This window comes from Falco naumanni, chromosome 4 (genome assembly GCF_017639655.2).
Source record: "Falco naumanni isolate bFalNau1 chromosome 4, bFalNau1.pat, whole genome shotgun sequence".
Classification (NCBI taxonomy): domain Eukaryota; kingdom Metazoa; phylum Chordata; class Aves; order Falconiformes; family Falconidae; genus Falco; species Falco naumanni.
The window spans coordinates 985,591-1,013,486 of record NC_054057.1 but is presented as its reverse complement, the minus strand read 5'-3'; the positions used below and the strand labels follow the sequence as shown (position 1 = coordinate 1,013,486).

Here is a 27,896-nt window from a genome sequence, read left to right as displayed (position 1 = left end):
AATGTATGGTGTAGTGTCTGGCAAGTTCTTTTTTAATTACAATGACATATCACTGTAATTTTAATTACAATGACATATGCAGTATATCACTGGGAGGATATGTGTACATCTACACACAGAGACAAGGCGTGTGTGTGTGTGGCAGTATTTTGTTGGCAGCGGAAACCTGCAGATGTGTTCTGCTTTAGTAATACAAATAAGAAGTGGATTTTCTTGGTTTCAACTGCCAACAAACCCAGCTACTAAGAACCAAAGTGACGCTCTTTTCACGGCTGAATAATGGAGCATTTATATTCTCTATGCAGCAGATGGGGAAAGTGATGTGTCATGTCACTGCTGTCTGGCCTGCGAGAAATGTGCTAGTGTCTGGTGCCTGGTAGGAGTATTGCTATTAAGACAAATCAGAATTACTTGTCAGACACGGAGATCAATGCAGTCTCTTTGTTTGCGAAAAAATACGCTTGAAGTCTCACTTGTCTACATCATGGAAACAAACTGACAATTTCCCCACTCAGAAAACCCCAGAAAGCTCCAGTTTGCTGTTTCCTCCCAGCCAGTTATTACCAGAAGGACTATTTCTTCGCATCCCTGGGGTGCTCACTTGCTCATCCTGTCCTTGCATGAGCTACCAGGAAAGCCATGGCCAAACTCTGCCCAGCTGCAAGCAGGGAGCAATGTCCTCCTTTGCACCACCCAGCCAAATTAAGGGGCTGGACTGCTCCTTCCCCTTGCCCTTGAGGAGCATGGGGATTACCCACAGCTGCAACCACACTGGCTCAAAGCCTGTTGTGGGCAACCACAAGCTGGATACCAACCATCTCCACTTCCACGCAAATCCCTTTGGCCAAGGTTGCTCCTGCCTGAGCACTCTGTTGGACAGCTGCTGCCCAGCTGCCGGCATCGCATCCTTTCCAACCAGTCTTAGTGCCAATAAAACCTACCAATGAAACAGGCATCGAGTCATGGTTTCATCATCATGCACCATGGTCCCGCAGACCATATTCCTATGACGCAGAGGTATGGTTTGGGATGGAAGTGAAGGCAGCAGCTGGTTCAAAAGCAAAGCATAAATGGCAGATTTTTTTTTTTTTTTCCAAAAAACCCCCTCTCTAGAACAGAGGAAGCTACAGCGAAACTGTGATAAGGGGCCCAGAGGGTGTGTGTGCAGCTCTTGGGAAAGGAGAAGCTGGAGAGAAGAGGACACCATAACCTCTTCCTCAGTGTAAAAACAGACTTGGCTGCTAATTTTACCCCCATGGTGACTTCGGATGAGGAGGAGGGCTGCTGCTTTAGCAATGCAGGACTGAGGGGCGGAGCTCGGGGGGAACAGGAGACCATCAAGGAGCTGGGCTAACTGCATGTGCAAATCTGCCTTGTGAAACTCATGGGGCACAGGTGAAGCACTGGTCTCAGAAAATGACCCCAACTCAAGTGCAGGTTTTGCTTTAAAAATAGGATAAGAGTTTTCTTGAGGAGCTGGGCTTCTTGGGGATCTGCAAAACTGAATTGGGCAAGGGAAGTCCTACTGACTTTTTGGTTTACCTTTGTCCTGAAAGAGTTTGTTACCATGTGCAAAACTCCTCTAAGGCTGACAAAAAGTTGTTTCACCCACCAGCACAGACCACACTGTCCAGAGCACGTTTGTGCTTTGGGCCAAGTCTACATCCTGACCATTACTTCCAGAACTTTGCTGTCCATCTCCTACATGTGACTCCAAGGGTGTGGTCTGAGACTGATACCAGTCATAGTTAGGGTAGGAGAAACATTATTTAATGTGGTTTAACTTCCTTTAAATAAAAAAGGCTGCTCCATAAACCTGTTTGAAAAACTAAAACCCCTTCCTGCCCACAACAGTCATATTCAGGATTTTTCTGCCTATCCCAAATTGGAACAAGAGATCAGTTAAGGAAGCAGCTACCAGATAAATTGCCGTTTAGGGCAACAGAAGTTTATTATCTGACTCAACCTTTGCTGCTTGGGTAGCTAAAGTGCAAACCAGGCTGCAAAGCCAGCTAGCTTTTTTTCTTTTCCTTCACTGAGAATCCTGGAGAACAAGCTGTGAAGGCCAGAGGCTCTGCAGGAATTTGAATGAAGTGAGTTAAAAATGTTTTCACGGTAGCTGCCATCAGCACATGCCTCATGGTAGGGGCCTTCTCTCTACTATATTTCCTGGTCCTTTCCAATTAAGATGCGCTTAACCTCAGTTTGCCTGTGTAAATGCCAGGAATCTTCTTACAGGGAGTTGTCCCAGCTGCCTCTGCCTGGGGAGGAGGCTCGTGTAACACCCAGTGAAGGGTGACACAGCTCCTGCCAGTGCCTCTCTCTCCCTCCGCTGACCTTAAAGGCAACAGACAGCTCCTCCCAGCCACTCTTTCAAATGCTCAGTTTAAAAAAGAAATAAACTGGTGAACAATATGTATCTCCAACTGACAGATGACGTCTAGCTGAATGTTCAAAGAAAAATAATCCTTTTTCCATGATGCTCCAAGGCAAAGAACAGCACTGCTAGAAAATGACAGGTTCTGGAAAAGCAGTTATTTCTGGCCAAAAGTCAAATGGATGTTGAACGTTGCTAAGTGCTCTTCACAAGGGCAAGGATGACTTTAGACTGTAGGTTCTGGTTTTCCTCTGTTCCCATTTGTCCTGACAACAGAAATTCAGGTAATTTCCATTCTTCAGCCAACTTCTGCTCTCACTTGTACCATTATATATATACTGAAGACAGTTGCATGATTCATATTTCATGTGTGACACTAACATGTTCTTAGCCTGTTCATTCAATCACATCCATTTTTCATCTCCTTTGGACATGTCTTAACTGAAAATCCATGCGCAGCACTTCTTATTTATAGAGTAGAAAGAGGGGAGATAAAATACAATACATCAAAAATACAGGTTTTGATTCCAGGAGTTTTTTACTGAATTGGAAGCAAAAGGAGAAGATCCAAGTGCCTTAGCTTCCCACAAGGCACTCCTTACCATCACTGACCTGATGGAGGGCTTCCCAGCCGGTACAAACATAGTATCAAAGCACATACTTAGTCCTGATCCAGGAGGTCTGATGCTTTGTAGGCTGGAACCTCCATCTGCAATTACATGGAGCCAGCACCAGGCGACATGGCATAGCATGCTGCATTGCATGGATCGGTTATAACTGAGCACGCAGTGCAAACCTCTGTTTACCCTGAGAATGATAAGCCACCTCCAAGGGCAGGTCAGCAGCGAGATCCTTCATCGAGGTCTCATCTGCACTGGAAGCACAGTGCAGAGGTACCATGCGCCAGGCAGCCTGCGGTCAGTGTGAACAGTGGTGCAACAGCTGCACCCTGCAGCAAACAGGAGAGGAGGAGCCAGATTGCACAATTTCAGATTCTTCAGTGGGCAGGAGACAGGAGGAATGCTGAGGACACCATCCCGGGAAAGGTGCAATGGCTGAGGGAAGAATAGCAACAGCTGAGGTGAGCAGAGGCATTACCATGTCTCCAAGAGAGAACTGGGGAGACAATGTGGCCTGACGAGGACAAGGCACCTGGGAGTCAATGGGTGCTTGAAAACTGAGGAGCTGAATGTGGTGGTGGATGCTGCAGTGCACCTCAGCCTGCCCCAGGGTCCCTGCATGCCAAGGTGGGAGCTTTTGGCAGCAGCGACTACACCTTGCTGTGTAGCTTTGCACAGGCATGTCAGTGGCCCTCAAGTTCATCTGCCTGCTAACAGTGTCTTTTTCTGGCTGCTTAAATGCCCACTGTCTAGATTTATGGCTTTGGCAGGAACACCAAGGGGGAAATCCAAGACAGAAAAATGAACTTGTTTTGCGAACGGGAGCATTAGCCAGAAGGTAACTTGCAGGACTAAGAAGCAACCAAGAACATGCTGCTCCACAGAAGCATTCTTCTACTTTCTCTGGATCCGCTGAGCACAAAATCAGAGGGAAGACACCTGGCCCCAGGCAACAACTCTGCTGGCTCCTGCCACAGTACAAGACAGAGCCTTCCGAGTCAGATGGGTAAGATGCATGCACACAAATATGTGGAGGTGGAAACAGCACAAGTTCCCGGCAGGGTTTCCTATCTCAGCTATGCACCTGCCTGATGTGACTTGCCTGCATACTCAGCATCAGTGCTTGTAAGGATGATGGACACAGAAAAACAGAGACTGTTTGGACTGTAAAACAATTTATCACCTCTTATCACCTGACCTGTGAAGAAAATAGGTGGGCTCACATCCTTTTTTAATTTGGCACTTAACCATCATCTGACATAATCTCAAAATACGTTTGCAAAATGGCGCTTTCTGCCTCACAAGGGTTGCTCAGCTCCTGACAGCGAGCAGGAGGGTGAGCAGCGCTCTGCAGTGGATACCCAGGTCTCTAACCACTGGTTGCTCTTCTGCAGGGGTATGAAGGACAGACTAACATGGGGTGATGAGGGACAGGATGTGTGTCGGTCAGAATAGTTCCCAGGCAGAGGCAGGGATGGGGGCTGAGGTCTTTGTGAAAAGGTCCCTGTGTCAGGGGCCGGCAGCAGCAGTTGTGGCAGAGGTGAGGAGCAGCCCAACAGCAGCCCTGCCGGCTGTGGAGCTCCTGGTGGGTGGGCAGTCCTGCCTCGGGGCTTGCTGGCACTGGGTGGCCAGCATGGGAGGAGAGCATAAGTGGTGAAGACAGCAGTCAGCACTGGCACCTCATCCATGGAGAACCTTCACTCTTTGCAAAGAGGCTCCTCTGCTCCCTTAGGACAGCTACTAGGGAGGGGTCATACCTCCAGCCTGAGCTGAAACAGGACACGACGGTGGTCAAGACCTCAATCTAACCCAAGTACTGCTTAAGTGTCATCTGTACCGTTAAGTAAAACCAGAGAGGATGACTGCCTCGGCAGCGACGTGGCCTGCATGACTGAAGATGGCAGCATGGTACAGTCAAACACAATTCCCAGTTAGGACTGTGACTGGTGATAAACGAGCCAGGGCCACTTGCTGTCACAATACCGAATCCCACTCATCCCTCACCTCCAAAACCACATCCCAATGGGTAGATGGTCCCCGGCCTGTGCTGCCTGTGCCATGCTTTGGTTGACCTGGACTACCTAATCCCGTGGATGGTATTAAATGCTGGCAGCCAGCAGCACTCCTGGGCACACTTTCTGCTTTCTGGGTGTAGACATAACCCTCCTGTTCTCCAAAGGCAGTGTGTCTTCCTGGCTGGAGCAGGCAGGTTCTGCCCTCATTAATTAAAAAAAAAAAAAAAAAAAAAAGAAAAAGAAAAATGTCACCAGCACAGTTTTGGCCTCAGTCATGGAGTTCCTTTCTTACAACTGTATTTCCAAAGAAATCAGTGGCAGGTCTCTCACTGGCTTCAGGCAAATCAGGATCCAAACATGGTGCTGCAGGTAAACCTTCATCCAAGACAATGTTAATTTCCGCTTTGAACCACTGGTTGGAGCCATTACTGGTTTTTCTATACCTGTTTTCTAGCTTAATTTCATAAAGAAATGAGGCTACTGTGACCATGTATTTTCACTTAATTTAATGTCAGCTTCCAAGCCCTAGTAACTTTTGATACTGTTGGCCAATTTTAATGAACCATCCAGCTGGGATTAAATTCCTACCTGCAGGAAGGCAGGCAGGCAGAGAGCAGCACCCCCTGGAAAAGGGGTGTGTGATGTCAAACCCCCAAGCATCAGCAGGCCACAGAGAGGCACCGAGCGCCCAACGTGAGGATGCTTCCACCACAGCTTGGAGATTTTTTAGATACCAACCAACCTCAAGACAAAAATCTGTAAGAAACACATTTTTTTCCATTCTTATTGCTTACACTTGTTGATACTGGTACTGCTCAGCTTTTTAAGTTTATGCAGAGCTGAACCTCAGTGAAAAAGAATCATTTATATGGTAAAGTGTTTAGGAATTTGATACCATTCCAGAAAACTTTTAAAATAGTAGCAGTTTTGAAAGTCTTGGCACCTGAGATACTTACATTAAAAAAGAATGCACCTTCAACCTTCACGTAGTATAAGCTTAATAATTAGCAGTTGTCACCAACCATATTGGTTTAGAAACATCTTAGTTTCTGTCTTCTTAAGTATGTAAGATCTTGACGTTGCTTTGAGAGTAAAGCTTTAGTATCTACCTGTTTATGCTTTAGTGTAAGAAGAAATGACTCCTTTCTCTCCCAAAACCAGGACAAATAAAGTAGTTTCAGTACTTCTTTTTGTCTCTTAAAACAGAAGTCTCCACAGCAGGAGTTTAGTTACTGGGTTGATTTCCACAAAAATTTTGGTTTGATTGTTGCAGTTCTTTGAAGTAGCTGCTGGAGAACCGCACGAGGTTTGCAGAGACAAATGGATGGAGAACATTATTCACCTGATTCAGACAACAATTACTCATATGAATACTCTTTTAATGAAAGCAATGTCTGTGAAATGGGTGACTATTTTGTATTTTACACCCATCTCACTACTGTCCTGTACACTTTGATATTTTTGCTCAGCCTGCTAGGAAACACTCTAGTGTTATGGATCCTATTCAAATACGAAAACCTTACATCTTTAACAAATGTCTTCATCATAAATCTCTGCGTCTCTGATCTAGTCTTCTCCTGCATGCTGCCTTTCTGGGCAGTGGACCAGTCCTTTGGATGGATTTTTGGTGAGTTCCTTTGCAAAGCAGTGAATGCTATCTTCTCCATCGGCTACTACAGTGGTGTTTTCTTTTTGACTCTTATGACTATCCTGCGGTACCGGTCCGTAGTGAACCCACTTTCAACTTTGAGACCCCAGATGCAGCGCTGTGGTTTTCTGGTGAGCTTGGTTGGTTGGACTGGTAGCATATTAATCGTGGTTCCTGAGATAATTCACACCACGGTGCAAGAAAACTTGGACGGGATCAAGATCTGTGATTATGCTGACTGGAAATGGAAGAAGATGGACATTTATCAGAGAAATGTACTCTTCCTGTTTTCCTTTGGGGTTATCGTATTCTGTTACTTCAAAATATTGATAATCCTGCTCAGAGCAAGATCTCGCAGAAAGCACAGAACTGTGAAACTCATCCTTGTTATTGTGGTGGCTTTTTTCCTGAGCTGGGCACCTTACAACATCCTCAGCTTTCTGCTTACTTTTCCAGCACCTACCTGTCAGTATGCAAAAGACTCGAACTTTGCCTTTCACATCAGCCGTAAAATTGCTTTCTCTCACTGCTGCCTCAACCCTCTGTTCTATGTATTTGTTGGAGTCAAGTTCAAGAGTCATTTGCTACGTTTATGCAGTCAGTATTTACCCTGGGCCAATGGTCAAGTCTCCAGCCCCAGGATCTCCTTTCAAGGCAGAATCCACTGTGAAGATGCGTCCAGCTACTGAAGTGAGACTCAACTATCAGCACTAATCCTGGATGAACTTTCAGATTTTAAATGCCATGGATAGCCTCTAGTTCTTAGAGGCACTTCCCTGAGAAAGATACACAAATTTACTCTTTGCAAACATGCTATGTATGGAAAGTAATTAAAAAAATGTATTTGCAGTGGGATGGAAGCTGAGAATACTGAGAAATTATGTCATTGGCCTGTAAGTCTCATCTTCACGATTTTTTGCACAGTGAGATGGATTTTCTCTCATTTATAGTTTCTTCTTAAAAGCAATAAGAGTATTTCTTTTTCCTTTGGAAGCTAAACCACCAGGTTTTAACATCAATGTTATTACATGTTGCTTTCTGGCCTGACTTAAAATGCTTGGATCGTATATAGCAATAGACACATATGTATTTCTGTAGCTTTTAATGCTTTACAGTGTTTATCAGTGCTGAACTCATTGGTTTTCTCTTTTTGGGGCTCTCAGGATTAACTGGCCTGACAATAGCTACAATACCTGAGTCTCTGAAGTTCTCGGTGCATATGTTCTTTTATCTGTTGGTAGATAATGATATATGTAAAACTAGCTTAGTGTAAATGTAGTCTTTTGGGTCTGAAATGAAAATTTGGGAGAGCCCTAGAAGGAATGCAAGCTGTTAAGCAGATACTTCACTAGGACATTATTTTTCCTCCTGTTACTGCTCCTGCCACAAGCACCTTCCGGTCTCTAAATATCCCTTCAGGTGGTTGCAGTGGATCAGCAGCCCATCTACTGAGCAGCGCAGGAGCATATTTGCCTGTAAATGCTCTCTCCCTCCTTTTCTCCCTTTGCCACGGTGCTGAGAAGAATTAAAGTTTCTAAAAAAGTTACGGCACAAGAACAAAGTGTTTTTTTAATATCAGGATAAAACTAAAATTCGTGTTTGGCCTTTTAAAATTGGTTTTAGGAAGCCAGAGCAGCAGGGTTTAGCCTATATACTTCAATGCTTGCTGCTTCACAACTTTTCACATATTGTGCTTAAAACCTGATCATCAAAGCTAGCCATGCATTTGGTTTTGATGTTCTTCACATCTCTCTAAATACCAGATACACTCATATCTTTGATGTGTGTGAGTGTCTGATCTAACCAGCTGCCTGGCCACATGGAAATCTTCCATTTCATGCATGCATCTCATCTCCATGGGCAGATGGGAAGTAAAATGGAAACATTTGCATGAAGCTAGCTTTGGAAATGTTGCTAAGAGGACTAGTTCTGTTAAGTGCATAGGTGTTTTTACACGACTACTAAAACACGATTTCCAACTAAAAGCAAGCTGAGGGAACTGAATTCAACAGCATGCATTTTTGCAACGAAACCATTAACATTCTGATTATACCAATCAAACCGTGTGGCTTTTTTTCTCACAGAAACTGATACCCTTCTTGATAGCTCGGTGTTTTTGTGTTTGTTTGTTGTTTTTTTTCTTCAAGCAGCGTAACATGTAGTGTGTACTCCAGTATAGATGAATAACAAAGCTTCAAGAAACCAGAATACATTACTTCATAGCATTTGTATAGAAAGCCAAGGTAGCTTTGCAGTGGCACCAATCAATGGCTTGGCAAGGTTCTAAGCAACATTTTGGCTTTTTGGGCAGCCATCTTACAATGTCTCTGTGTTGTTTTCGTGCTATTTCATTTGATCTCCAATGATCATCTGGAGCAGACAACAGATTCTTCTCAGCTGCTGTAAAGTTTATATAAAGCAGAAACTCAGACATGTCCATAGTACAATATCCTATTTCTGATCGTATCCAGAAGCAGGAAAAGCATAAGAATGGGGCAAAATGTACGACACATATCCAAATAGTCTTCCTAGAGCTTGCACATAGTTTCTAGTTTGTGCTTCAGTTTAGCTGCCAGAATAAGGTAATCATATCATCAGATGCACCTTTCTGAACAAGTCAGTGCTGGTCTCCCATTACTACAGTTATTGCCTAAAACTTAAAAAATGAAAAAGATTACTCATTAATCCCACAAGGAACTCACCTGTGTTCAGACAAACCATGGAAAGGCAGAAGTTGTCATTTGTCTGGTTGTGGTAGAGACCAGCCTTTGGCTCTTGTCTCCTGATAAGAGACATTTGAAATTAACATGGTTGCTTCTATGTTCTTCAAGAGACTTTGGACTGGGGACTCAATACTGTCAATTACGAACAGACAACCTACTGAAGGACAAATTAGTCTAAATTCTTCTGTTCTGGTAAGCCAGAACTACTTCACAGGCAACAGCAAAGCTCTACAAGAAGAAAATGCTGTGATGGTGAGTCAAGGTCTCGTGCACCTGCATCATTTCAACAAACCGTCATTCACGTCATTGTCCTAGAGCTACACTATCCTGAAATCTTTACTGTCAATACATTTCAGATTTAGATATCTAAAAAAGGTAAAGAAGTATAACAGAAGCATGAGACAATGAAATGATTCTTCTCTGCCCAGTTTTTAACAAGTTATTTAAACCTGTTTGTAGCTTGAGCATATTTTGTTACAGTATATCTGGGCATGTAAAGGGAATGCTTACTATTACCCAATTGTACTGCTGCCTACTATAACCAAGAACTCAGAATGTGGACGCTTCCCCTTCTGATATACTGAAGTGGTACTAATAAACATTCAGAAATTCAGTGGAATACTACACTGTGACTATTGTTCTCCACCTTTGATAAGCACCTATTAAAGTTAAAGTATATTCAATTAAAGAAGTAATTGTGAATTTTCATCAATTAGTTTAGAAGAGATTTTTGAAGGTCATCTCCTCCACCCTGCTCACAGCAGTTCTGTCTTTCCAGTTAGATAAAGTTGCTCAGGGCCTTGTCTGGTCAAACTCTGAAAATCTGCAAGAACAGGGACTGACTGCATAACTCCTCTGAGTCCCTGTTCCAATGCTTAACAACTCTCATCGTGGATTTTTTTCCTTCTACATGAACAAATCTCTCTTGCTGCAACCTGATGATGCTACCTTTTCCTTGCCTTCTCTATGTCCTCACATTATATAATGGAAAAGAACCATTATATCTCCCCTAAGCCTTGTTTTTCCCTGGGGCTAAACAAACCCCAGCCAATCTAGTCTCCTCCTATGTCATGTACTCCAACTCCTTTACCATCTTGGTGGTCCCCCACTGGGCTCACTTCAGTCAATCAGTCTCTCTCTTGTACTGGCCCCCCTGAAACTGGATATGGTACTGCAGATGTGACCACATGAACATCAGGTAGAGGGGATAAAGGTTTCCCTCAACCTGATGGCAATGCAAGCCCATATGCAGCTAGTCTTCACTGCTGCAAGGGCACATGAGTGAGTTGTGCGGAACTTGTTGTCCACTCAGACTCCTAGATCTTTTCCAGCAAAGCTGACTTCCAGCCAGGTAGCCCCCAGCCCATGCTCTTGCAGGGGGTTAGGCAATCCCAGTTGCAGGACTTTGCGTCTGTCCTTGCTGAATTTCCAGGGGTCCTGTCAGCTCATGCTTTAAGCTTGCTGACATCTCCTTGTACGGCAGCCCTACAACTCAGTGTATATCAGCTGCTCCCTCTTATCTGGTTTTCATCCATAAACTTGCTGAAGCTGCACCCTGTCCCGTCATCCAGGTTGATAATAATGAAGATGTTAAACAGTATCATCAGCCTCAGTATTGACCCCCCAAAGCGCGCCACTCATAACCAGCCACTCATCAAGACTTGAAACCGTTGACCACTACCCTTTGAGCCTGATGGCTCAGTCAGTTTTTCATTCACTTTGTAGTCCACCCATCCAGCCTGTATCTCCCCAATCTGGCTACAAGGATGCTGTGGGGGACTTTGTAAAAAGGTCAAGGTAAATGGCATGCACAGCTTTCTCTTCATCTCCAGAACCAGTCGTCTCATTGTAGAAGACAGTCTTCTCAGTAAATCTGTGTTGGCTGTTCCCAAACATTTTTGTCTTGCATCTGTCTGGTAATGGCTTCCAGGAGGGTTTGCTCCACCATCTTCCAGGGCACAGGGGTGAGACTGACCAGCCTATAGTTCCCTGGATTGTCTTTGCCTTTTTCGAAAACGGGCATGACCTTTGCCATTTTCAAATTATCAGGGACCTCCCCTGATCACCATGGCCTTCAGAGGCAATAGATAGCACCTTGCAATGATATTGGGCAATGTCCTCAGCACCATCACATGTACCCTGAGCAGTCCCACAGACAGCTTTATGTCCAGTCTATTTAAGTAGTCCCAAAGTACTTCTCCTCTGCCATGGGTAGTACCCCCCTCTCCAAACTCTGCTACTGGGCACAGAGATCTCTAAGGCACTTGGAATTTTATCTATTGTCAAGACGAAATACATTGGTGTAGCCATCTTTGTTTATACACATATGTTAATAAGTATCTATATTGCTAAAACCACAAGGTATGGCCAGGGCAGGTCTGGGAGTGGGCAGCCTGTGCATCTCTTTCCTGCTGGGAGCTCCAGATGCTTGGAAAATACATACTGCTCTAGGTAAAACAATGCTCAGGGGATCTTGTATCTTTAATTTCAATCAATCAATCAACTATTATGTGGTCTGAGCAAATGCAGAACTGAAAGAAAGAAGTTCATGAAGTGAAAAAGGAGAAATTCATTGCTTTTGGAAACCACACTGTATTTGGAGGAGGGGAGCAATGTCAGATTGAGTGGTCGCAGTACTACAACTGTTGTACAGTGCCAGGGGTACCTTTATGCAGGATGGCACCTTTAATCCTGTTAGCAAGTTACAATTAAATGGACATGCTCTTGCTGCTCTGATTAAGTCCATATTAAGTACCACCCAGTGGGATGAACAATATCTTCTCCCACAAGCATCTTAGCTGGATTGAGCCCTTCTCCCTATCTGTCTTTTCAGCAGGTCAACACAAAACTGAGCATCACTGCCATAGCCTGTCAGAGCTCCTACCTTCTGTGCGTACATGGGAGCCTATAGCAGTCAATAATCTGCCAATAGGAGAAATCTTCACTGGTAAGGGGTAAGGCAGGTAACCAAATTAATCCTTTCCACCACTAATGTAAACTGTCTTAAATAAAATACGCAAACTTAAAATCCACACATTTAAGAAAGAACCCTGTTCCTACTAAAATCAACGATAATTTTGCTTCTGTTCACAATCAGAGGAAGAATCAGACTCATAAATAGGTGCAATGCACTGGGGAAAGCACCGCGTGCGCTGCTTATTGCCAGAAGTATTTTTATTAGGAGTCAGGATACCTCCATCTATAACTCAATACTTTGAAAATACCACCAGTGTTATTAAAATCATAAATCAAATTCTATTTTATCTTCTCCTTATAGTTACTCAGCATTTTAAAATGCTCTTGCTCATCCAGTGTTTAAATAGGAATGCCATGTGTTAAATGGAGAGGTCTGGTTGATATTTGCTTTATTGATTAGATGCCTATGTGTTCTTCAGGAAGCAATATTAAAGGAAGCACAAAAATTAGAAAGGAAAATAATGTGAGAGTTAGCCGTCAGTGAAAATGAGAACGGACATTAAGAAGTACCAGTAAAGACAACCTATGAAGACCAGTTGTATATGATCATAAAGGAGGGACAAACACAAGTGCTTCACTTACTGGCATAAAGCTGCTCTCGAGATGAACTGACTAGCTCCTGAGCATACTGAATGTTGAAAGTGAGCCTCAAGTCTGTTTTTTCACATAAAGAACCCTATCCACATTTAAAACACAAAGAACACTGAAACCATCTCACAGCAATCACCCATGGGGAAGGGCTGCCACTAGCAGTCTTTCTCTGCTTCTCACTTTCTTCATGTAAGAATGTTGGAGCAGTCAAAGATTACAGAACCCAGTAAGGCTGGCCTTGCAGGAAAGAACTTGTGGTTTGTAAACACAATTATTATTCAGTTTTTACTTTGCAAAGCCTTGTGTCTGGGATGGAATAACTATACAGGCTGGGGAGGTCAGCTGCCTGGGAAGGAGCTCTGCAGAAAAGGATTTAGGGGTCTTTGAACATAAGCCAGCAAGCACACTAACAGTAAAGGTGGCCAACCACAGCCTGGGCTGTTTTATCAAGAGTGTAGCCTGCAGGTCCAGAGAAGTGATCCTTCCCCACTATTTGGCTACTCGTGAAGCTGCATCTGGAGCAGGTGTCTAGTTTTGAGCTCCCCAGTACATGCAAGTCATAGATGTGGTGGAGGGAATCCAGCAGAGGCCTTCCAGCTAGGCAGGGGCTGGAGAACATGATGGATGGTGAGAGGCTGAGTGAGCTGGGTTCATGTGGTCTTGAGAAGAGAAGGCTGAGGGGAAAGCAGACTGTGTCTGCAACTACCTGACTGGAGGATACAGAGAAGATGGAGACAGACTCTTCCTGGAGGTGCACAGCAATGGACACAAGCTGGAACACGAAATATTTCGATTAGGCAATAAGCACTTATTTTTTCACAAGGGTAGTCAAATACTGGAACAGGGACTCAGAGAGATGGCTTGAGACTCTATTGGACCTTGAGCAACCTCATCTGATTTGACCTGCTTTGAGCAGGGGTTTGGAGTAGAGACTTCCAGAGATCCCTTCAAATCTATACTACTCTGATTTTTATGAGCTGTTGCTGGAGCAACATTAAACCAAGTAAATGGTGCCAAAAGTTTGGTTTTAGTGCAGAATTCAGCCTGAATAACACAGTCCTCTAAGAGAACTGAACACAAAAATCAAAAATGAAAAGTTAGGTTTTGATGTCCAAAGCCTTCACTGACCTGTGCAATGAACACGTAACAGAAGTGATTACTAGTTGAGATCATGCCTGCTAAAAAATTGGCGTTACTTAAAAAGTTCTCATTTTGCTATTGTATGTAGGTGTAGAAACGTCAAGGAATACATTTCCTGGGAAGATTCATTCATGGAGATGTAAACCAGAAATCCCTGCCACACAGAGAACCAGCATGTTTTATTGCAAAGGTTCAATAGGTACCATATGCAAGGGAAAGGTTTGTTAGGGAGCCAGCCCCTTATGACAGATCATGGGCATTTTCAGATAGAAGTTTTAGGCTCTATAGATGTTCAATGTATAAATATTTCCAGTTTTAAATCAGAAAAGCAGTGTAAAACAGAAGATCCTGGCTGGAGTGAAGCAAAGAACCAAGAATGACAAAGAAAAGTGCAAGGAATGGAGTACTCTCTCCATATTCAGGAACTGCCAAGATACCAAATCCAAAATATTTCCGAGTTTGTTTCATTCCTCCAAACAATGCTGCTTTCTGAGGTCAAGTTCTGTTTCCTGATGGTGATACCCTTCCAGACATCTTAACCAGCTCTTAATCACCTAAGCCTTAGTATGCTCTTTACCCACGTGCCACATGTCTATATATACATGAAAGACTGGTTCATTTAAACTGCACAGTCCAGAGTCTGTGTCCTGGCTCTCCTACATCATTGCTGGTTCAGCTGAACCAGCACTGAACGAGCTCAAAATCTTGGTACCTACTTTGTGCACACAGGAGTGAAATGCAGCCAGTTCTGAGCAGTGATAGCTCCTAACCCCAATGTGCTCAGTGGAAGTCAGTCTCAGAAGCTGACCTGACATTAGAAGAATATTCTTCCAAGCCCTTCAGCCACCTTGTCTAAAATGCCCAGTTTGCTTCTACAGGTTTTCCAGAGCTTTGCTGGTTCTTTTTACGTTGCCAGCTTCCAGCTTTATACCTATTGACAATTATTTGTCTACCTATTCAAAACCGAATGCAAACAAATGCAAAAAGTGCTTCCAAAGCTTTCTCCCTGCAGTCACAGAAGGTCTCTGATGATGAACAGCAGCCTGTTGTTCAGTCTAGCTACAATGGTATGTTAATCCACTGAGGGTGACCAGGGAAACTGGGAGTTTGCTGCTCTCATAAAATACCTCAAGTGCCTAGTGGAAGCAAACCCCTCCCCAGTTATTATATAACATCAATTGACCTTTTAAAAAAATAGAAGAAAATACATAGCACATGTAACGATGTGAGGCAGACAGAAAGAATGCTTCCTATGGACACATACTCAAAGACCAAATATTCATAGAATCTGATAGCCACAGGAGACATTTTTTCTGGGTTTGGTTGTTTTTTGGTTGTGTTTTTTTTTTTTTTTGATAGATCCCAGTTATTTAAGAGGGTTTAGCAAAGTCCTGCTGTAGTCAATGAGGCACCAAAGTGTTGTCAGCATGAGTTGATTAATAACAGTGTGTAATTTTACTTCATAACGGTTACAGGGTGAGAGTCAGAGACTCAGACAGACTTGAGCCAGTAGTTAGTTTTTTGAGTTCTAATTAGTACATTTAGTATGGAAAATAATAAATAAGTACAGATGGATTGGTGGTCAATACTATTTAGTACACTTAAAGTTAGTATGGGATACAAAGACAATTGCATAAGCTTACTATAGATACCTTAAATGTTACATGGTTGCAAAAAATGCCACTTACTAACCTATCAATACCTGGTGTCAGGTAAGAGATTCCTCAGCCTCAAGGGGTAACCTTGAGAGGCGACCCTACTCAAGGCGACATCGCTGCTGGGCAGCCAGCTGCTATGGAGGGAGAACTCAATGGACCCTGATGGCTGCAGGTATTTATAGTGTAAAGTGGTCAATTTGTAGTCAGATTTTCCGCTGTTAATGCAGTGTTGGCCACCTATCAGCCCAGTCTCCAGCCAAACCCTTTTTTTGTGGTTCAGTGCTAGGTTCTCACTGACAGCCTCACACAATAAGATGAACTTTGGTTAGGCCTACTTGCTGAGCATCTGCATGGACCAAAATTCAGTTAGTTCAAACAGGTGGAGTGCATCTGTCACAAAGACAAGCTAGACAGTGTGAATGTAAATTGGCTTGCCTGAATGGTGGAAACTCTTCCCACATAAAAAGAGAGTACACTTATCCATCACAATTAAAACTAAAGGATTCTGTATTTATTTGCAAACTTATTTGCAAAGTATAGAAATGGCTCCTACTGCCACGAATATGCAAAAAAATCTCAACCAAAACCCAAACCAACCCACATTCAAATTGTATTTTCAGAATCACTCTAAAAGGACTGCAGCTAGCACTAGATTTAACTTCTGATGTCATGAGCGGATTTTAGCCCTTAAATATTTATCTTGGCCTACATTTTAGCGATATGGAACAGAACCTAAAGAATACAGCATGATCCTTTAATGATCCTTAATACATATTAAATAGAAATTGATTGAGTTGGCTACCTCTACAGAATATATTTCCCATTGCAAAGGTAACATTCCATCAACTAGTGAAAAGATTTTTCCCAACAAAGGCTTTCCTTTTGCTGGGATGACTGACATTGCCTTTCCTTGGCTAGTAAAATTGACTGTAATCTCCATCCAGCTTATCATAGTTTATGAGTAAGTTAATAAATTTTATCAGGATAAAAATAAAGAAAAGCAATACAAATGGAGCAGATAAGCAGTTTCTTCAAGGCAGCTTCCAAAAAGCAAGAATCTTGAACTTTTTTTTGTTGTTAAGAAATGAGAAAATATAGAAAATTCTAAGGAAGCGTGAGTCAGCTACGGACCTAGTTGGAAACAGCATGTTTTTCCCTGAAGAAATTAATGTCTGCGTAAACAGGCAATAATTCAGTAATCAACGTCAATAATTATATATTTCTGAAAGTAGCTTGTCACTACTTAATTAAAAGGAGGAACAATCCATTTTACTTGGTTACGTGAAAAGTAAAATTGCACAAAGACTTTCTAAAAATATGTGAAAAATAATCCATTGCAGTGACATTATCTGGGATTTGATTTCTCATTATTTGCAACTGCTGACTCTGAGGTTACTTTTGGAAAATACCCAGTTGTCGACAGATCAATGGAAAGCAAACATTTGTTTTCAGCAGGTGCTCCTGGGCCTGTACTCCATGATGCAGCAGTGTGCCAAGAGAAGTCACCCTGAAGGTTGCTTCCAAACTGTGTAAGACATCCTATTGCGTTTCACAAGCTATGTGCCCACAACATGTTTAGCCCTATAACCTGCATTTCTGAGGACAATAAAATGCTTTTGAGCTGTTCAAACCCATACATTAGATGAAGACTAATCACCAAAACTCAAGGTCACTTAGTCATCTTTAAATTGAGGACAAAAAAATGAGGATGATGGCGTGACTACATACTCCATGTATTTCCTCAAGTCTTGTTTCAAGATGATGATTTGAACCTGTGGCGGCCTAAGCTGAAGTTTATGACGCTAACACAGTCACAAGCATTGTGGAAAGAATTGATGACAAACTGTTTGGTCACAAGTGTTATTTAAAACCATTTATTTACCAAAGCAATGCAGAAAAAAGCAAAGGACCTTAGCTTCCAAGCACTTCCAAGTGGAAAACCAGCATAGCCTTTTTCAGATGCTGTGAAAGAAATGCCCTTGCAGAGAATCATATGCATTATAGAAGGGCTAAATTTTGAAAAGGAAAAGTGGAAACAGCTTGCTTGTAGAAGGAGCCTGGTGCTGGGAGATGGTGTGGGAGTGCTGGGAACCCTGTGCCCCACATACCCGCCCACACCCTGCCTTAAGAAGCGACTTCTTGTTCCAGTTTCACACCCGCTTTCTCCCAGTCTCTTACTGTACGTGGCCTTTATTAATCCTTACCTACGTCTTTCACTGTGGGAAGATTTTCCTTTCGTCAACTGGCAAGGACAGAAAGGGGAAATCTGCTGTGTACTGGATTTATCACTCCTGACTTTCACATTCACTTCAGCTGTCTGTGCAGAGAGCTTGATGAACTAATGCACAAACAACAACCAAAAAAAAAAAAAAAAAAAAACCCACAAAAAAAAAAAAGGAAAAAGAAAAAACCGCCATGCTTAATTGTCCTAAAAGCAACAAGTCGGTACTATATCAAAAAGTTACACCTCTTGACGGGTGACCTTGCCTGAGAGTACCAGAAACACTCACCCCTGAGAGAAAACTGCCCCAACCCTGCAGCTGCAGGGGGAAGCAGCGATTTTTCCCCCAGAGCCGTTTTCACCCCCTCTATTTTCGCCAGGGTGCCATCCCCCGCCACCCCACCCCACCCCGCGCCCTGCTGAGGGGACGGCCGCGGCCTGGCCCGACCGGGCGCCCATAGCGCGGCACCAGGCCACCGCCGGGGGGGGAGGCACCTCCAGCGGCCTCACGGGAGTTGTAGTCGGCAGGGAGCGGCCAGCGGTGCCGGAGCCTCACCCCTGGACGTCTCTCCGCGACATGGCGGCGGCCGCGCAGGTAACGTGCTACACCTCCCTCACACCCCGCTGAGGGAACGCGGAGGGCGGCGGGGCCGGCGGGGGAGCGGCGGCGGCTGTGGGAGGTAGCGGGGGAAGTAACTTCAGCGGCTTCCACTTGTTGCCGCTCGGAGCTGGGCTGCGAGGGGAGGAGCCCCGGCGGGCACGGAGAGGGGGGAGAGCTGCGCCGCGGCCCCCTCAGCGCCGGGGCGGCTGTGGGGGGAGTCCGGCTCGGCCCTGTGGCGGGCTGAGCGCCGGCCTGGCGGGGCCGCCTCCGCCCGCGGCGGGGTGACCGGCGCCGCACACGCAGGCCCTGGGTGGCGGCCGATGTCCGCCTCCGTGCCGGCCTCGAAGGAGCCCTCCCTCCTGAGGGGCTCCCCCTCCCTCCTGACCAGCGCCGAGGCGGACATAGTCCGCCATCCTGGCCCAGCCACCTTAGGGGTGTCATCGTTTCCAGCCGGTGAGCGGTGACGTTAGGCCGACATAAGCGCTGCCTTCTCTTGGCCCCGCTGCCCCCCACCCCTGAACGGACCCTCCGGGACCTCCCCAGCGGTGGCGGCAGCTGCAGGAGCAGCAGTCACCCGGGGCCCTGCTAGAAACCGAATACCCGCCCGTGCCCGTGCCCGTGCCCTCACCCTCTACAAAGTGCTGACGGGCAAATATTTGCCGCGTCCCTAATCCCGCTTGCCCTTATGTCGGCAAATCTGCGGCGATGGACAGGGGGAGTGTTGCTGGCACCCGGGGCAGCTGGGTCTGTCTCCAGAACAGATGCCGGGTTCGCAGCCGGCCCTCCTCCAGTTTACGTTGATCCCGGTAATCCAGTGCGAGCACGGGGGAAAAAAAGAAGAAAAAAAAAAAAAAAAAAGGCAAGGCTTTAGTTGAAATGGTCGTCGGTCACCTTTAGGCTCTGGATTTCCTTTGGGCAGAGGTCCTGCGGTGGTGAGTCCGGCTGTGGAGGGGCTGTGTCATGTTGTTTTGGAACCTGATGAATTGGTGGCTGCTGCCTGTTCAGCAGCTCAGGGCCCTGGTGTTTTCTGCCCGGGTCACTGCACCCAGCTTCTGCTGATTTTTGCCTGTGCAAATGTTTGCTTGGCGTATGGGGTTGGTCAGCTGTAGGTGTCAAGCTCCTGGTTCAGCCTCTCACTTGAAACAGAGTTTATTTTCCAGTATAAACAAGCAGGGAGAGTACCAGGCCTTTCTTTGCCTCTTTAATGCTGAAGAGTTAAAGTCAGTGTTTGATTTTATCCATCTCTGACTGCACTGCCGATGGAGGCAAGCTGGGATTAAACTCAGGGTAAAACATGGACTCTGTCTTGTCAGCACTTGTTTTCGGTTCTGATGTCATGTTGCAGGACATGCAGCAGAGGAGAGAAACTGCCTTGCAGTAGTGTGGTTTATGTTTTCCAGATATTGTTAAGTACAAGGCAATTTCCTGAAGTCCTCCACTGAGCCTCGTGGGAGTGCTTGAATTTAAAAAATGTTCCAGATGTTCCAGTGTTTCCAAACATTCACATTTAGGAGACTGCAGTGCAGTTAAAAAGTTCTATCTAAGATACTGTGGTAGAAAACAAGTGATAGTCAGTTTTTCTTTTCTTGTTGTAGTGTATATATATTTGATGGTGTTTGTTGTGAACATGGTTTCACTTCTCCTGAAGAGCCAGTTAGTTAGTTATGGACTCTGATTTTCATGAATAAAGGAGCCTCTTGTGTACACCATCTGATAGCACAAAGGGTATATTGTATGTGCAGTCTCTCTCTCCACTGCTAGAGGGTTACATAAAAGGAACAGGAATTTGTACTAACATCCTGGAGGCCAGGGTCCTCTAAAACTTGGTCAGTGGGAGATCAAGATCTAAAGGAATAACTAGGGAGAGAAAACTATTCAAAAGTGAAGAAAATTATGTGTAAAATTGCAGAAATTATCTGGTGGACTCAAGGAAAAGTAGTGCTGAAAATTGTTTTAAACTCAGATTGCTATTTGTTTTTCTTAGTGGATCAAATTTTAAAATTAACAGTTGCCTATTTGTCAAATAAACACTGAACCCTTCTAGTATTCTTTAGATGTTGTTGAGATTATTAAACTGAAGGGAAGTACAAAGATCCCTAAGTGGTTTTATTGTTGCACATTATTATTTTTATTTGCTTGTATTACTGTCGTTTTATTTCTGTTCCCTTTTGCCGATGCAAGGAAACTTTTTAGCAGCATGTATCTAGTCTAGTTCCTGTTTTCATGCAGTAATTTCAATTTGTTCAGGGAGTGATGGCTGTTTGTGTCCAGAAATTCTACAGTAGTAGTAATGTTAAATACTTTGCCCAAGTGTATTCAGAAGGCGGCGTTACAATTTGTAATGCTGGTGGAAGGAGCAGAACCTTTTAAGTAGAATGTCTCAAACTTGGTGCTTGAAATAGTGCTGGGAAACTTGCTTGCACAGAGCCTTGTGCAAAAACTCAAAAACTAACTTGTCCATCACAGTGTTCTGTGGTTGCTGATGGTATAGTGATCTGAGTGAAGATAATTGTGAACAGTTAAGCTTTGCATCTGTCCACCATGACGTTTCATTTACTGCTGGGAAGAAGGATGGGCACAGGAAAGGTCTTGCTACTGCTACAAGCCAACGTAGGTTTTGAAAGTGAACAGGTCGGATCAGGGTATCCCTGAATAACTGGGCTCATGCCATGCCTGCATTGTCTGTGAGCCTGTCTGTTCCCAGCTGGCTCGGTGGTCCAGTCTCATACAGGCCTCTCTTCCAAAGGCTTCTAAATGAGATTTGTAACTCTGAAATTTCCCCATCCCCTCAAAATGGTGACCTTCACTGGAAAACCCATGAGACAGAAACCCAAGACGGACAGGAAATACTCTGCACTTCCTGCTACAGAGGAAAGGAAATAAGAATTTTTGCCATTGGCTCTGGGGTAGCATGATTCACTAGGTGGCCTGTCAGTTTGGGTTGTCTCAGTGTGGTTTTTGCTTAGCTTGCTTGCCTTACCTCCCATTTGATCTACGTGTGCGTGACCAAGACCTGTAATTTCAGTGTCGTTTGTTGCTAGTTCAGTGGGAACTACATAGAGGCTGGGAATTGCCCTTGGGAGCTACTGCTGCTATTGGCTGGATGGAGGACAGATGGAGCGCTGCAGATGGGCAAGTCTCAACACCCACCTACTAAACTTCCCAAAACCATTAATTGGAGGCAGCCTTTTCAAGTACTTCTGAAACCTTGGCTTGGAGGGACAGTGTGGAACAGTAGATACAGAGGTAAAAAAAAAAATCCTGCTAAGGAAAGCTCCCTTTCGGAGTTAGGATATAATGATTGTTGCTTTTAACAGTCTCAAAGTCTCAGAGGTGGCTGAGATGCTTTAGTCAGGCCAAGCTTACTGAGGAAGTTAAGAAGGCTCAGAGACCAACTTGGGAAACCGAACAACATGAGATTTTTTGAAGACTAAGCCTGTTAAATGAGCGAGTTGAGAGTCATGAATCACCAACACTCCTTTGCAGCTAGAAGTCCTCTGTTTTTTATATTTCTGTACGTATCGATATGATGCTCCTCAGAGTAGCATCTGAGCATCAGGTACCTGGCTTCAAGAATGTGTAAGAAATTTAAATAGTTGAGTGAGTTATGGAGAAGGAAGAGCAGGTTTTGTGGCAGGGAGGGTACGTATGGACATGGGGAGAATGGCTTGGAAGAATGAGAGTGTGAAGGGGAAAAAAACTTTTCACTTTTGAATGAAACCTATCTTTTCAACTCACCATACAGTCACTGAGGCAGCAGGGGGTACCTTTTCCCAGGAGGAGTGAAATAGGGTGGGAGCAGCTGAGGAATTATGGTTAGGTTTGCTCATAGGTATTAGTAAACACAGTGTAGCATTCCTGACATGGGGTGAGGTCAAGCATGTCCTAAGGAAAAAGGGCAGATGAGCTTGTTAAAAGTGATACTGGTACAATTCTGTGCAATTCCTGTTATCAGAGAGGCACTATTCTCCTTTTGAACTGACTGCTTCCTCAAACAGGCAGCTTCTGTCATCATGAGGCAGGGATGAGACAGGGTTGTCTCTGAGAGATACGTACAAGTTCATCCCTGTGTCATTCTTTGCAGAGAGCGGTCGCTTGAGTTCGTGTTGTGCAACAGTTATTGATATGAGGAATATCAGAGACAAAGCACTGTATTCTCCAAGTCAGGCAACTGTATCCCTGGTCTAACACATCTGTCCTTTTTGTCAAAGTTCAGTGTAATGTTTTAAGGGGCTTTAAGTCAGGTCTTAGAGGAGGTCCAATTCAGTAGGTGCAGCATTAAAAAAAGTTGTTAGAGTTACCAGCTTTCCCCACTCAGGGTTATAGATTAACTCTATCTCACAGATTTTGTATCATGCCACTTGTATACTCATATCTGTTGCTTAGTTTTGATCTTTTTCTAAGAACGCTTTGCAAATACAAGGAATGGGGGTGAGGGGGAATGCAGGCCAGTTGTCCATAGAATAGGGAGTTTACACAAAGATTACACAAAACTTTCCTGGTTCTTTTGTGTCAGCCTCTCCTGTCAGGTTAGGGGTGCAAGCAGGATTCTGTGAGTGTCATTAGTCTGCGTACTTATACTGTAATATGTAAATATCCCTAAAGTGCAAGGACCTCCCCACGAAAGGGCTTCAACTGTAAGAAGCCCTGAACTATAAACATGATACTTTTCTGCTAGGCATTTGTAAAATATGTGAATGTTTTTATGCCCTTCATTTAGTTACTGTCTTCTGCTATGCTATGACACCCTAAATTTGCTTTTCTGGACACATATCTTCTGCAAGATATGTTTAATTACTGAATGTTTGTATGCTCAAACACTTCAAAACAAGGTTTGTGTGTGTGAGCATGTGGGAAACCCAGCATAGGTTTACTGCATGATCTCCTGTTTGAGGTACTAACAGATACAACAAATATTCCTCCAAAAACATACTTTTGTAATGGAAATGTGAAGATTTGTTGGCGTAGAAAACAAAGGAGGAAAATTAGCAACAAAATTTCACTTCTCAGAATGGAACCAAGCTTTAAAACTCCAAATGAAAACCTTATCTGACGTTCATGCTGTGCCTGCCTTTTGGTTTTAATTGTTCTTTTTAATGTAGCCCAGTGTGCATTTTTGTCAGTCACGTATCTTTATATGCAGTGTTGAAGCACAATGCAGTGTTGAAGCACAAGGGGTTGAGTTGCCTAGTAAAAGCATGTGTGTGTGCATGACAGAAGAGTCACCGTCTTTTTCTGCAGTTCAGACCCTTATTTCCAGAGAACAGTTCTTTAGCTTTATGGATGTGCAGTTTTATGTACCACGGTACAAAATGAGAAAAGCTAGCAGCACAGCTGCAGTAAATTCCACTGGAGCTTGTTTCCTGCAATGACAAAGTACAAAGTACTTTTTCCAGAAAAGTACTGGAATGAAATTATTTAACTAAATCAGTGGTGTTACAGTCCTGAGAGGTAGAGGCTTCCTTTTCCCGTTTCTTCCCTCATCTTTACCGTGAGGTTTGCATTCAATATTCTTTTGTCAGTGTTATCTTGTGGCCAGGTAGGTTGCCTTTTCCACTTTCCTAAAGTTTGCCTTGCAGTTATCTCTCAGTATCTGCTTTTGTGAGATAAATGATGTTTACATTACACAAAGGACTAACAAGTCGGTATCCTCACTTGCCTGTTCTGTTTTGCAGAGTGTTAGCACAGGTATAGAATTGTGGGCACCAAATAATTACAGGTCTTGTGATACCAGTGAGGCCCATGTGATGAAGTGCCCTTGTTTGGAATGGCTAGACCAGAATAGTTATGTTAATGCGAAATATTTCTGTAAGCAGTAGAAAGTAGTGGAACTTGGTTTCCAGTGAAATTGTCTTGCAGATCTGATCTACTTTTTCACTGAATTACACCAAGTCTGCAGTGTGAGCTCTGCTGTTATTATACACTGAAAATGCACTTGGGTGGGGAGTGGGTTCTCTGGTATCAGCCTGTAATGGAGGTTGCTCATTGCAGCCTTTCTATGAAGAGGAATTCTGCTCATCGTCTGCCTCCCAGCTTCCTGTTCTGATTACACATGGAGGAGCGTAATATTTTGAAGACCTTTACCTTCTGTCAAGGTTGGCCAAAATTGACCAATGAATGAAAAAAAAAGTAGTTGCTGGAGATCCAGACATGCTTACAGTAACACAAAGAGAAATTTTTTGAAATGAGGTTAAAAGTAGGTCATTGTAGCTACTCCACTAACCAATTTAATTACAGTCATTAAATTTTGTTTACTGTTTTGTAGGTGTCTCACTCCCCTTCAGGTAAATCTTTTCTTTCCTGTGTTTCCTTTCTGCTTCTGTCTTTAATCTCCAGGATATCCTCCTCTGTAAAGAAGATTGTCACCCCCACACTAGTACTTAGGCCAGCAGGAAAGGGAGCAAGCAGCCAGCTTCAGACATCAGCAGGCATGACCCAAGCGTGCGAGGAGGGACTGATGACATGCCCTGTCTTGTCCTCTCTGCTGTACTCTGTGCCAGGTCCTTAGTGCAACTGCACTGATGTCATTGTTGCTCTGCAGTTTTGTGCAAGTTAATGCCATTGGCCGTAGTCAAATGCTATTATATAAGAGGTAATGATGCATCATCTAAAAAGCTTTTGACCCACAGCAGGTCGTTTGTGCCTGACCCATGTATCATGCTGTTTTCACACAGGAAATATTTACAGGTGTACACAATAGAATAGGAAATGCTGGAGGAACAGGGTTGTGCTCTAAAGAATTCTGGGCAAAATACTCTGTGATCAGGAAGGACTAGGTAAGATGTTTACAGAAGCTCTTCCTATTTTGAAACCTTGGGAAACCAGTTAAGGTACATTTTCAGCTTTCTTTGCTAGAGGAAGTGAGAGCTCTGCACCTTTCTGTGGTATGGACCGGGTCTTCTAAGAACACCTCTGGAAGGACCACAGTTTTGCAGAGCAGGAGGCTGGTAGAAGAAATTTCAGCACGTTCTCCAAAGTGCAATAGACCAGGTAGAAAGATCCCCTTCACCTCTGGGAAGAGAAGGGAGTAAATGTGTAGCTCATGGGCAGGAGCTGGTGCAAAGAAGGGTGAAGCTGTGAGACCTTGCTCCCTGTACTGGTGAGGGGGGTGACTGGGAGCAGGCAGAGGAGTGGGCTGTGCAGCTACGTGCCTCCACCTGAGTTGTGGTCTCAGTTCAGGGTTCCTGCATTCTGTCTAGGAGATCCTGACAGGAATAAAGATGCATGTCTTGGGCTGCTTTGGCACAACAGGATCAACTCATGGGGAACACACTGCCTTCCCTTGCAGTGGGCCGCTGAACTTTGTGCACACAGTAGTTATTTATATGTGACTTCTGGGCAAACACACTAACTTACGCAGTTCTAGTGGGGCTGGGACAACTCTAAATCACCTTAGACCTCCCACAGTAAATATCTCTTTGGGCAGTCTGCTGGGAATTAGCACTTGACAAGGTCCCATGCTGCGCCTGTCTGCTGTAGGATGCCTAATGTCCTGCTCCCCTGCAGGCTGTTGCAAAATAAGGGCTCAGCTCCCAGCTGCCTTCTTTTCCAGGCTCTCTGCGTGTGACTGCAGTTGGCCTATTGACTGTTAGCCCAGCATGCCTCCTGCATAGTCTTTGTGCCTCTGGAGCCTTGAATTGGAACTTGTTCTGGCCTTTGGGAAGGATGGGCAGGATTGCCTTTTTGGTCCTTGCTCTTTTCCTCCTTTGTGTGAGGAGGAGCATTTGGTTCGGCTACAAGGTTTGGCATTCCATTGCTCACACTGAACAGTCTGCTCACTTAAGCTCCTTTCTGTCCAAACTGAACAGATAAGGCTGATATTACTATGCATTCTTGGTAAAGGAAACATTGACTCACTGGGTTTGTTATTGCTATTTTTCGTTGGTATCCAAACCCAGCAAGTTGCCAGGAAGTGTGGTACGTCATATGATCACTCAGTAGAATCAAGGTAGGAATCTTGGGTATGTAATATTGTTGATTCAGGGTAAAAAATCATGTTTGGCACCACAAAAGGTCAGCTGGTCTATGCTGTGCTGGCCTTCTCTCCCTGAAGCAACACAGTTATGGTAGGGATTTTGCAGGCCAGGGCTCTTCCCCAGACAGCACATGGTCCACGTGATGTTTATGTCATAACATAATGACTGCCATCAAAATGTGGAAATAAAAACTAGCAGGTAACAAAACTCAAGAGAAACGCACTAGTAAGCCTAGTTTCAGCGTTTTCTTTAGACTTACCATGGTTCTATCTCTATGGCTTTGTTAGGGTTTGCTTTGTTTCAAAAAGAAAAGGGTATGGAATCATATCAGGACTATTTCCAAACAGTTCCTTGATACATAGGGTAGAAGGATGGTCTGTTTGATTCATTCAGACACCTACTTTAGCTGTGCGAATTTAAGAATTGTTTAGACTGAAAGAAAGAAAAGAGAAAGGAGATATAATAATTTGACCTAATCACATCTGTATTTCAAAAGATTGTAAGATTTTAATTACAACTTAATTTCAATATAGTTCAGTTTGAATGATAACAAAAGCACAGAAATGTAACAGCAAATTTTCTGAAGAGTCAGTACTTTGGGTGTTGTGCTTGCTTGAAAATCTGGCTGTACCATCTTAGGGTGAATTCTGAACAACCTTTGGACAGGACGCTTAGTAAGTTCCCTATGCAGTTTCTATGTGGCTTTTTTTGAATGATCGTTCCCAGGTTAGTGTTTGAAAGTTTGGGTCCCCTTTACATTAATTTTAATTAATTCATTTTAATGAAGGAAAGATTTTCTACAAGTGTTAGGTATAACTCACTCGTCATTATTCTAAGCGAGGGAGGTGGTGCAAGGTATATTTATCCAGCCAGGGATGGTGTAACAGAGCTTAAAATAAAGTGGTGTCCTCTTACATGTATTGGGAACAGTGGATTCTGAGGAGGGCATAAGAGGTGTTTCTCATGCTAAAAGCAGTCTCCAGTACTAAATCTTTTAGTAGCTCTTATGAGTTAAAAATATGCTCCGATGCCAGAGAATCAAACACTCATCGTTTTTTGACTCCTTGGCCTGTGGCTAGCCTGTGTTTTGAAAATCCCCCTGAAATGGAAAAGTTGTATCTTTTTACGCTGCATCCTGTAGGGAAAATCTGGCAAAGGGTTTTGGGAGGGAAAGTCCTGTGTCATCAGAACCTCTGTCAGGGTCAAAGGAGAATTGCATGAAATGCCAGCCTGAGCTGCACTGTAAGACTAACTGTGTTGTAACTCCAGGAAGAGAAAATTGCTCTCTGTGGTTTGCTCAGTAGCTTTGAGAGATGTAACTGAAGAAATAACTGAAATAGAAAGTGAAAT

General features: G+C 43.9%; 1 protein-coding gene and 1 long non-coding RNA gene across 4 annotated transcripts; one reads left to right on the top strand and one right to left on the bottom strand.

The window, feature by feature from the left end:
• Nucleotides 1–1,750: 1,750 nt before the first annotated feature.
• Nucleotides 1,751–19,286, bottom strand: LOC121086151. Of its 3 annotated transcripts, none has more exons than XR_005827293.1 (3): nucleotides 19,199–19,286; nucleotides 9,363–18,086; nucleotides 1,751–3,432 (listed from the first exon to the last, which is right to left on the bottom strand). It is a non-coding gene; the product is annotated as an uncharacterized LOC121086151 (long non-coding RNA). The 3 variants fall into 3 exon arrangements; XR_005827291.1 differs by having other exon boundaries at nucleotides 17,953–18,086; XR_005827292.1 differs by lacking the exon at nucleotides 1,751–3,432 and having other exon boundaries at nucleotides 8,872–9,442; nucleotides 17,953–18,086.
• XCR1 (X-C motif chemokine receptor 1) lies at nucleotides 3,443–7,362 on the top strand. The gene has a single exon (XM_040589454.1). The coding sequence runs from the start codon at nucleotides 6,333–6,335 to the stop codon at nucleotides 7,347–7,349; it is 1,017 nt and encodes a 338-aa protein (XP_040445388.1). The 5' UTR covers nucleotides 3,443–6,332; the 3' UTR covers nucleotides 7,350–7,362.
• Nucleotides 19,287–27,896: the final 8,610 nt, after the last annotated feature.

What these genes read in the sequence shown, in the direction of transcription:
- XCR1 (XM_040589454.1), top strand. Translation starts at nt 6,333, where the DNA reads ATGGATGGAGAACATTATTCACCTGATTCAGACAACAATTACTCATAT.